The sequence below is a fragment of the Sinocyclocheilus rhinocerous genome, unplaced genomic scaffold (genome assembly GCF_001515625.1).
Source record: "Sinocyclocheilus rhinocerous isolate Xijiao unplaced genomic scaffold, SAMN03320098_v1.1 scaffold4035, whole genome shotgun sequence".
In the NCBI taxonomy this organism is placed as follows: Eukaryota; Metazoa; Chordata; class Actinopteri; order Cypriniformes; family Cyprinidae; genus Sinocyclocheilus; species Sinocyclocheilus rhinocerous.
Genome location: NW_015641432.1, coordinates 87,969 through 99,344, shown reverse-complemented (window position 1 = coordinate 99,344; position 11,376 = coordinate 87,969). Strand labels below are relative to the sequence as shown.

The 11,376-nt window shown below is 36.1% G+C and overlaps 1 protein-coding gene across 2 annotated transcripts in view; it reads right to left on the bottom strand.

Moving 5' to 3' along the window:
• LOC107754867 (neuronal-specific septin-3-like) overlaps positions 1 to 11,376 on the bottom strand; it is an 83,623-nt gene that overhangs the window by 16,746 nt on the left and 55,501 nt on the right. For both annotated transcript variants that reach the window (XM_016571479.1, XM_016571480.1), the window contains exon 4: positions 120 to 293. In XM_016571479.1, coding sequence (XP_016426965.1) covers positions 120 to 293 — 174 coding nt within the window. The remainder of the gene's footprint in view (positions 1 to 119; positions 294 to 11,376) is intronic.

Sequence of the window (11,376 nt, the reverse complement as noted above, 5' to 3'; positions counted from 1 at the left end):
TCTTGATCTATTTAATCTAACTAATTTATTTAGAGTTTCAAGTGATACTAAATGTTTATTTTGTACATTAAAACAAAAAAGCAACACATCTGTAATTGCACACCAAAACCTCTACTTACCCACTACCATGATGTTAAACTCGAAGCCTTGTTTCATGGCTTTCCTCCTCATCTGTTCCAAGATGGCATCAATGCCCACATAGCCAAACTCACTGTTTGTCTTCTCATTCCGTGCCACAGGTGTCTTTCCTACATCTGCCATATTGCCGTAAAAACTTGTAATGACCTCTGGCCCTAAAGAAATTATGTGATACAAAAAGAGAGAGACAGCCCATTAGCATTTTTATTGTATATGACAATAATTGGCTTAAACATTTTTGCACATGCAATTTTCAATTACATGATCAGTGTCATAGCTTTATTGGTCAACTAACCCAAACGGCAATTTTCAGTTTGTGTAAAAATCACATGATGCACATTTTGCTGTCCTGCAGTAAATTTTTACTTCATGTTTTGAATGTAATGGTATCTAAACTCAAAAGTCTGATTACTGTTTGCAAGATATGCTAATTATTTACGAGTCAGACAATATAGTATTGGTATGTTAGAGAGACCAGATGTCAGAACACATGGATACGAAGTAGGGCAGAAAACCCACAACAGTTATTATCTCAGATTACCAAGACACATGTAAGCATATAAGCAACATCAACATTTATTTTCTAAATTTTCTAAATCACCATTATATCATGTTTCACAAAACCAATTTTAACAAGCTCTTAATTCCTTAAACCTCCTCAAATTCTCCTCAACTGATCAATTGATCACTGTATTTATCAAAAGATACTAAAAATGCCAAAACATAAATCAAATGTTAACCACAAGCTTACCCAAAAGAGGGTATTCAGTCTGCAAAGTGTTGAATTTGATGATTCAGTAGCTTGAAAAATGTGTGACAGAAAGCAAGTGACATACAACTCAATGTGAAAGTGGGAGGGGACAAGGTTGCTGCTTTTCCTTTTTTTAACGACAACATGTGGCTTCCTCTTTTCATAGAACGTCTAGACACTTGCAAAAACTTCAAACAAAAAGATATACCTAAATATTCCAGTGTTGTTTTCATAAATAAATAAATAGCATGTAATTCAATATAATAAATAGCATACTATATCCAGATGATAACACAAGGTGAATATACTTAACAGCAAAAAAACATAGGCATGTACAAACACAACTTATGAGTTATGAAATACACTATTGCTTCATCAGTTGCAGTTCAGAGGTGGAAAATCTGTGACTTAACCAAAACAGTCTATGCTGCATGTAACACATCTGTACATAGCATTATTAAGTATAAAGAGAAGCGTTCAATAAAAGACAAAACTGAGAGTGTAGCCAAATTTGAAGAACAATCTTATGTTAATATGTTTTAAATATTCTTTTTTATTTCACTCCTATGTTTTCAGGTACATTTTCATGTCTAAGAAGTCAAGTTAAAATTATCAGTCAGTCAAATCCAAAACTGTTTTGCATATGTTCATCTGTTGCTGATGTACAGTATCACAGATTTAAGAAAACCTTTTCTTGTCAGTGAGTTACACACACCATTTGACAGCCTTTTCTGAGAAAACAGAGTCTAAAAACACTTCAGTCCAAAACACTAGACAGTTACAGAAACTACCAGCAGCTATGTTTTGGCTAGCGAATGTAACATATGCCATTTAATACCATGAGTTTCAGTCTCTGTGTTTTAATTATTATTTAAATTAGAAACACCATTACATACAGTCACTATGTCTCTTACACTATATACTGTAACCACATTTTTCACTTGTCACCTGAATAATCATGCTTTAAAACCCCTCACTGTAAATGTGCGATTTCATATCTAGAACAGATTGGGCCACCTGTTCAGAAAAAGCATCTTAAGTTCCAATTTAAACTTGCACATTACCACGCACACACACTAAACAGCTCCCAAGGTAGCTGTGAAGCTTGAATAACAGGGCCGATTTTACTCATTAAAAATGAATGCAACTAGGAGGCTATAAAACATACTTGCATAACAAGCGGCAAAAAAAAGAAATAGGCAAACCACACCCCTCATGCTCCGCCTTTAGCATCAGGCACCGCCTTCACCTCAGACTCTGGCTCCAAACACTCAATGATTAATGCAGTATTTCAGTTTGTGTGTGGAGTTTTGGCAAAAACTTCTTAAAGCCAATTAAAATAAAATGATAGGTCTAGGTAAACCTAACCCATCACCGCTGAAGCCTAGAACTTTCCATTTGCCTCAGAGAAGCCTCATGGTTTACTGTGACCTATATTTTTCATATGTTAACCCAACAGTCAATCACATGTGAAATCCACACTTCAACCTTGAATGAACCACAGTTTCTTGATACCAAAGTGGAATGTTATGCCTGTAAGTTTAGCCAATTTGGAGCCATGAAGACTGAGGATCTATACCAAATCTTGAATTACAATATTAAGTGTGAAGACATTGTGTTTATTGTGCACATACTGTATGTGTATTGATACATGCATACAGAAAAGATAAGGAAAATCTACCATGTAAACAGCATGTTCAGAGTATGCCAAATAATCATTATCTAAGCCAGGACAAGACTTGATTTTTGCTGGCCTGGTGGGTGGAACGGATCACAACATGTGGGCATGTTAATTATGGTTTAATACACAGACACCAATGAGCATTTGTGCCATTGATTACATGACCACCCCACTGCCCCTTCTGCCAACACCTGTTGTGGGCCATCTGCTAAGAAACAAAATGAGGCATGAATAGGAAAGGGGGGCAGTGACATGGGCACACAACCTATTCTTTTAAATACAGTATATAGGCCTATATTTTTTTTTTCTCAATTAGTTCCCCTTTTGGTTATGCTTGTGCTAAATTTTATATCATAGTCCAAACCGATGGATTATCCAGAGCAGTGATTCTCAAACTGTCTAATCACATTTCAGCGTTTATTCAATAAACGACTGTTAGCAACATACACACAATAACATATTTTGATTAAAGTCAACATTCTTGACACTTGAGAAATTAACCTCCTCCCTTAGGAATAAAATGCCCACTTTTGAAAAAATATGGAGCCCCCTGCTAAAGTTCCTGGACAGTTGAATCTGGTATAATATGAAAACTGCATATAACCAATTATATGGAAAAGTAGGTGTCTTGACATGCACTTTAGGTTCTGATTAATGTACATTACAATCATGTGGTCCACATGTACACGTTTGTCAGCCTTTCCTTTATGTTCTGTATACCATACGTAAATGTGTAGCAGTGTGAAAGATTCATGTAAAGATTGTCATATGTTCTGTGTTTGTATCTTGTGTATTGTATCTCTGTCAAGTTGCAACATATATATATATATATATATATAAACATTCTTGTAGTTCAGATGAATGACACTGTTGTAAAAGCCTGATAAGTCCTGATTTACCCTTTGCATATCTTTATGAAAGAGCCCTTTCAGCATCTAAAAACACACAAACCATATAAGACATCATAATTTAGAATAAACAAACATCTAGAAAAAACTACAGTAAGCATTATTATGCAAGTTAAAGATTTTATCCTAAAACTTAAATCTCAGCAAATAAAGCCTCACTAAGCACGAAATATTAGGCCTATATGTGAATTGTAAGTCCACAAAAGATCAGTGAATTATTATGCATTAAAACAATGAAATAGGATTCTTAATATGGAAGATAATTTTGTAGATGATATAAAAACTTTCTCTTTTCCTAGCTTAATATGCAGAGAAATTGTATAAGCCTTTCGTAAGTTAGTTACAATCAACCAAATTACACAATGCAACTTTAACAAAGGAATCTGGAAAAGAATAAATTGGAAATCGATTTACCAACTAACAAAAAACATAGATCATAAAGTCTTATGGACCTGAATAAACACATGTTTATGGGTTAGATGTGGTACAGCAAAAATTAGATATGCAAAATAAGCTTTGTTTCATATAGACAAAAAAACAAAAAAAACTACAACATAACATTTAAAGCCAGAAGTCATGTGGTGATGACTAGGATTTCCTAAGGGGACCAGACCCTGCTTATGCCACATGCAACATAAGAGCTCTATGCATGATCAGCCCACTGTGTGCACTCTAATACACACGACCAGTTTGAAATATTAAAGCAAATCAATTCTAAAAAGATGTAGCTTCAGTGGCAGTTATCCTGTCTCTCATGCAAAGTCTGTGGCCTATATTTTTCACTAGCATGTGTCAGTGTTCTAACAAACAGGAAATAGGGGTTACCGCTGAAGTGTGTCCCTGCACACACATGCAGGCAAATTCACATGCACATTCAGCTATTGTAAATGTCACATTTATGTTACTATAATTTCTTGTCTTGGAGTTTATGCAATTTTTATATTTCATATATTTATTTTAAAACATAACATTACATGTTATATTCATAACATTAAATTACTACATTGCATTACATTCATTCAAATTAATTATACACTTTTTTGTCAAAAAAGAGGCATCATAAGTGCAAAGAAAATAAGTCAGGAAGAACTAAGGATGAATTATTCTGTTCAAATATATCTCAGTCCATTCTGAATAGAATGCCTGAACAGTTGACCATGCTTATAATTTTGCAGTTTGCAGTCAAGGACTACGATATGTATTTCATCACGTACATCTAGAAGTATGACCGGGTTTGTCCTCTCTGAAAATTACAACATTTAGAACCACAGAACCCCCAACTATAGGCCAGTATTCCACAGGTCTCATTTTTCCAATGAGTTCTCCAAGACATCAAGAACGCTTTGACTTGGTTGATTTCCTGTTTTCACTTTAAGAACTCAAGAGGTTGTGTGTCCCCCTTCTGAAGCTGATCCAACCCTGTACAGAAACCATATATCCACAGAAAAGCAAGGCAAACAGTGAAACAAGGCCATCTAACAATTCATTCCTTACAGGCAACATACAATTTAATTCTGTCTTCATTCTGAGCCAGAACAGTTGGGAATTTGCCCATGTTTAGTGGTCTGTGGTATATTGGCCCCTGTAACTGGACTTTGGTCTGGCAACAGACATTCAAAGTCAGTAGTAGGCCAAATGAAAAACGTTTGTACAACTAACAATTAATGTCAACAGCCAATGAAGCCTAGTAGACCTGACAGTTGCCCTAAATGTGTAGCTAAACGTGTCCTGGTTACACTAGGCTAGGAATGTAAATGCTGCTAAAGCTGTTCTTACAGAAAAGAGTGTAAATGACAAAATGAAGAAATAACAGTGATACAGCCTTATTTGCTGGTAATTGGAAAACTAAAAGAATATATGACATATCAGGAAACTTTCAACAGTGACCAAATGTATCATGGTTCAGTAATATTATGTGGCTGCAAAAACAACTATTCATAATAAGTGCAAGGAAAGTCAGGCAGAACTAATTCTGAATTATCTGAAACACATGCTCCCATAGATGTAGACCAATGAGAAAAACTCCTCACGGCCAAGTATGATCTTTTCGAGTCAATTGAAAATCCTCAATTTGTTACACTTATAAATGAGTGTATTAAATGATATGGCACTGTATGTATAGACAGTTCTAGACTGGTCTCAGATCAGCTACAGCAGCTTGGCCTGTCTGTGTTTTAATCAGAAAGCTCAAGATGCCATTTCTACAGATCAGGAAGAACTTGAAGGAGGAAGCCATCATAAAGTTTAATGTCTTTCTTTGACTGAAGCAGATATTAGGAGCCTTAAGTTACATGGATCATTTCTAGAAACTTTCACTTAAAAAACACCAGCTGGAAGACACGGATGATTCTCACATGCTTCATGTGTTCACCAGATGCATCAAACACAAGAATGAAACATTGATCTTGAGTCTCATTAGAACAGGAAATCAAAAAGAACATAACTTGTGAATCATAATCAGTCACCATAATTTATGTAAAAATGTAGGTGCGTTTCTCATGAATTGGAGATTTCTGAGGATATTTGGCCTGAAGCCCTCCAAGTTATGTTCTATACACTCAACTACCAGTTAAGTCGTGGTGCCCAATCCTGTTTCTGGAGATCTACCCACCTGCATAGTTCAGTTCTAGCCCTGCTCCAGCACACCTGTCTGTAATTATCAAGTGTTTCTGAAGATCCTTATTAGCTGGTTCAATTGTGATCGATCAGGGCTGAAGCTGAACTTTGGGGTAGAAGGTAGACCTCCAGGAACAGGATTGGGCACCCCTGAATTAAGTCAATTAATGTGTAATACACAGATTTCATTACTCTCAAACCTAGCTGTATTCTACACACATCAATGTGCAAAATTAAATTTTAACGAGGGATCCCTGCCCAAGCTATGTTGGGCTTTGGTCCCTAAAAGTCTCCTGGTCTGAGGTGATTTACTTTTATTTTAGGAATACGATATTAACCTACCCAATGATTTTATGATAGAGGCTGTTCACTATACTTCACCATGCTGGATCTATTCAGTATTCCAATATGGAAAAAATCCTTATGAATCCACAAATCCTTATGAAAATCTAAAGAAGCCCAAGTATCCAAAAATCTTTTGGAAATGGGGTGTTTCTTCTTAGGGCACCTGAAAAACCCATAGAGTTCCGCCATATCACTGTAAAAAGTGATTTAATTTGGATTTACATGTCAGAGTCTCGTGAAGTAAACTGAGACTCCCTTGACACCATCCATCAAACACTGCCAATCAAAAGCTGCTAATGCACAGACAATGGATCCACAGACTAAACCAAGAGGCTTGTATTCAGAATATTTTCTTTTCCATCTGTTTTCCGGTGTGTATGGACCTCACAATTCCTGTCAAAAGCCAGATGCAACTGTAAACTACACAGCCAATGTACATTGATCTGTAGATGTGGTGAGGTGAATTCTGGTGCTCAGCATGAAGAATGCTACTGGTGGACTCATCTTTCATTCTGTTCACCCCTTGGGAATTCAACCTTTGCCATTACATGCCACAAGCAGATGGTGACAAAGGGTGTTAAAATACTGCTTTCTACAAAGTACCTTCTAGAAAAGAAAGGCAAATAAAATTGGAGAGAACCAAAAAAAGCCATGGGAAGAAACACTCTAAAACCATTTGTGATGAGCACATGTTGCTAATTGTCATTTTTAATCTGATCACTCACAAGAAAATCATCATCCTTACAGCCTATATAATGTCAATTTCTAAATCAAAAGCACTATGGAGGATAAACATCTGTCTTTTTTTAAACTGTATTTTTCATTTTAAAAAGTTGCTGGTAGACTTTAGAACTGACATAAATCAGTGCTACCTCCACTATTATTTTGTAAACATCTGTCCCAAAATAATAATAATTTGTTAGTTAATCCCAAACTAGGCAAATATTGGTTGATTCAGCCTGACCAATATATATCTTTCTCTTACTATTGTGAAGAACAAAATAAGATACTGAACATAAATGTTGAGGCCTTGCACAAGATGTCCAAAACAGTAATAAAAATGATGGCCAATCAACTTCAGTGTGATATGGTATGGTGGTTGCAGGGATCCTCATTTTCCGCATGCACTCTATATCATGCATTTAACTAATCAACATCATTATCATTTTTACACCGGTAATTGTGTCACTTGCAGTATCATATATCCATCTCTCAGTAAATCTACACCTGTCAAAAAAAATTATAATAATAAAAAAAAAAAACATGAAGATACATTATACTTTTGTTCCTAATTCATTTGTTTTGGTGGCATAATATGGGGAATATGGCCAACTAAATCATCAAAGCCATTTTTTTTTTTATTTGGAGCATGGCAATATATTACATTTACATGATGTTAAAAAACGGGTTCATGCTTCAAGAAAGAAAGAAAACAGCTGCAGTGGAATACATTTTTCAGAAAGAAAACAAGAATTTCAGCTGTTCTACAGATGTGGTAGGATTTGCTGTGAAATGATTGGGTCGATATATGAGGAAGTAGTATTTTATCTAAAAAAGGAATTCTGCTAAACAGGTATCATATAACCTTGTTGATGTAACTGGAGATGACAGAAGTGTTTGTAATTGGTTTATGACCATGCTCAAACACAACTGAAAGATCAGTGTTCTAGATAAATTGCTAACTGCTGTTACTGGGAAAAAAATGACTGGAAGTAATCTGACACTCACTGACAAATGGAATCAGAAGTTAAACAGAGGAACAGAACAGATCTGTGCGGAATACACACAGGTCAATTAGCTTCCATGTTAATGACAACAATTAAACAACAGGAACTGCATTGTCATGCAACACAAACATATGAGAATGAACACAGGAAGCCATTCAAACAATGCTGATTGGATGTTTATAATCAACCCACAGAGAACATCTGAAGCTATGACACACAAGTTTGAAAATGTGGGATTCTGGGTCCGATATAAACTAATTAGAAGAACTGATTATCAAAATGTCTGATTTCTAGAAACTAAGAGCAGTGATGACACACACCCCACACAAAGAAAAGAGAGGGCCAGGAGGAGGAGAGAAAGGGAGGGGGGTGGAAGAAAGTAGAAAGAGGGGTTCACTGAGCGTATCATCTGTTTCAATGCACAGACAAACAAGAGAAAGAGAGGTCTTAAAACACAGTACAAAATCTCCCCTTCTCTTCCTCTCTCACTTGCTTCCTTTCCTCACTGGCAAGAACGCAGTGAGGACACCTGGGAAACTTGTGCAAGCAGCAACACACACACACGTCACCCGCTCTGTAGCTCTGTAAAAGCGCAACAGCCTCTCTGAATGAGACTCTGGAAAGAGATGTAAAACTCATGCAAAGAAAGCCTGTTTTAACAGAAGTAAACATGGAGAGCAGATAGTGACTCACCCTTCCTTTAGTAGCTCTTGCTGTCTTTCTTTATCTCTCTTTCTCTGTGCCTGAGTCAGCCTGCAACACCAGCTGGACTCACAGCCACGCCCACTCCAGGGTCATGTGACTACATAACAGCCAAGCAGCACTCATCACCCATTCAAACAAGCTATAGTAGAATCTGTCATGGTGTGTGGCTCAGGTTTTGCATACACTGTGGGGACCAAATGTCTCCACAAAAATATAATAATTTTTACTTAGTGTGATCGAAAGAAAACGGTTAATAAACATATCTGAGATATATAACGTCTTGAGATATTTTGTGAGGATTAAATGAGTAGGGTAAATGGAAAATATCATTAGCTCAGTATAAAAACAAAAAGAAAGTCCCCACCATGATATAAAAACAAGCACTTGAATGTGTATTCCCATGTGTACGAGTACTTTAAATGTTCCTTACTGAAATAAACCCAAATTTGTATTATTTAAGGTATATCATTGTAAGTGGATCAAATTTGTTGAGAATTCTTAAAAATAACTTGTTTTATAAATTAATTTAAGAAAATGTCATTGTATAAAAAACTTATATTTACATTAACAACACTATTTATATGTTTGCCTAAAGTTAGGTAGTACTGGTGTAAATGTGTTCCCTCCAATATCAAATTAGTTGTCATATTGGTTGAATATAACATTGATTTATTTGTTTAGAATACATAACTGAGTAACTCTTTTGGCATCACTCATTCATTGTGCCTGGTAAATCACTGTTCTCTTTTAAAAGATGTTTTGTGGTGGAATGTTACGGGGTTGAAGATCAGTGCAAAAACTCCTTGGAAATATTGCGCAACACCACATTACAGGCAGTTTTCATTTGCTTCTAATGCAAACGTTAATTTTCACTACACTTTGTTAAAAAACATACATTTCTGTAAATTTAAAATCAGTCACTGTCTATACAAGAGGAAATTATTAAATATATATTTGCCACCACTGTATCAGTGAAACACAGATGTCTATGAACATGTGCACAAGTATGTTTGTATGCATGTGTATACAAGTACATATGCACGTGTGTGTCTGTATTTTTTTGAATGTGCAAGAAAGTAAACATGCAAAATGCAGAAAGTCATTAAACTGCACAAAACAATGCTGTATCTTTAAAAGGTTAAAGGAAAGCCAACTACCAGTGTTCAGTGGATTACAATTATTAAACTCAACAGTTCTTCTGCAACACACTGATGCAGTTTCATGTGTCTGAGAGTAACCACATCCAGCCACCTGTTGTGTAGCATAGACTGATCACAGACATGATAAAACTGCATTCTACACTGAATATAATGAGACGACAGTCATGTGTGCAAAGTTTTGTTCGGTTTTTGAAACTTCAAATCAATTCTAAAGAAAGGAATCATACACTGAGAATAACGAGAGAGAGAGATATTTTAGGGTACAAGAAGTGGCCTGTCAATATGTGTTAGTGTGTAATTCTGAATACATATGAGAATAGCTGCATTATGTTACTCAGGAACTCCTATAGGCTCATTGGAACCATAGACCAGAGAAAGACAAGGAGAGAGGGTGGGAGAGAGACTGCAGTCTACTTCCTGTAGTCATTTAGGTTTTCTCTGCTTATCTTAATTACGCATATACATGAGAGATTGGTCCTTAGAGGTTTGACAACATCATTTCCTGTCTATGATAACTACCATAAACATCCAAATATTACTGGCCGGTTGTTCTTCACACATAGCCAGCCTCTTTCTGAGATTCTAGGCTGGAATTATTTGTTGTTTTAGAGTGAATGTTTGTGTTGGTTTCCTCACAGGAAGTTATCAGAAAGCAAATGAAGGTGTATTACTGCCCAGTAGCAAAATGACGAAAAACCAGTCAGAGAGAGATAGAGTGTGTAGAGGAGGAAGTCTGTGCCGTGCAAGATTAGATATGATAGTGAGAGGCACACTTTATAATTACAGCAAATGAAATTGATTTCACAGCTTTCTTAGTACTGAGGCAGTGAGGATAGGATGACTCATTCTTAAGGCCTGCAAAGATTTAAGACCCTCTCTTATCTGGAAGAGGCTTGGGTTTAATACCTTCCTGTCCCTCTGGTGTTTTTCGGTCCTACTCAACTGAAGGACATTTAGTTTGAGGATGATATGTGGTTATAGTAAAGCTGTCATCTTAAAATGTCTTAAAGGATCTCAATGGTTCAATACAGTCATAATCCACGGTCAGACATTGATTACTAGAAAGCATTTACGATTGGTTTTATTGGTCTAAATATGCAAAGCGCGTGCTTTACTTTTACTCTGTATTACCAGAAATATATTTTAAATTATACAGTTGCATGTTTTTCAGAGCACTCTTTTTTACCCCTGAAACAACTCTTGAAAGTTATGAGTTTCAACAGCCGCAAGATCTGAGTTTACTGTAAACACAATGGCTGCGTCCGAAAGCTGAAAAATACTGCCTCCACAGGCAGTATACAGAGGTAGGAAGGCAACAAAGCATGTCTAAATCCTATGTCACATC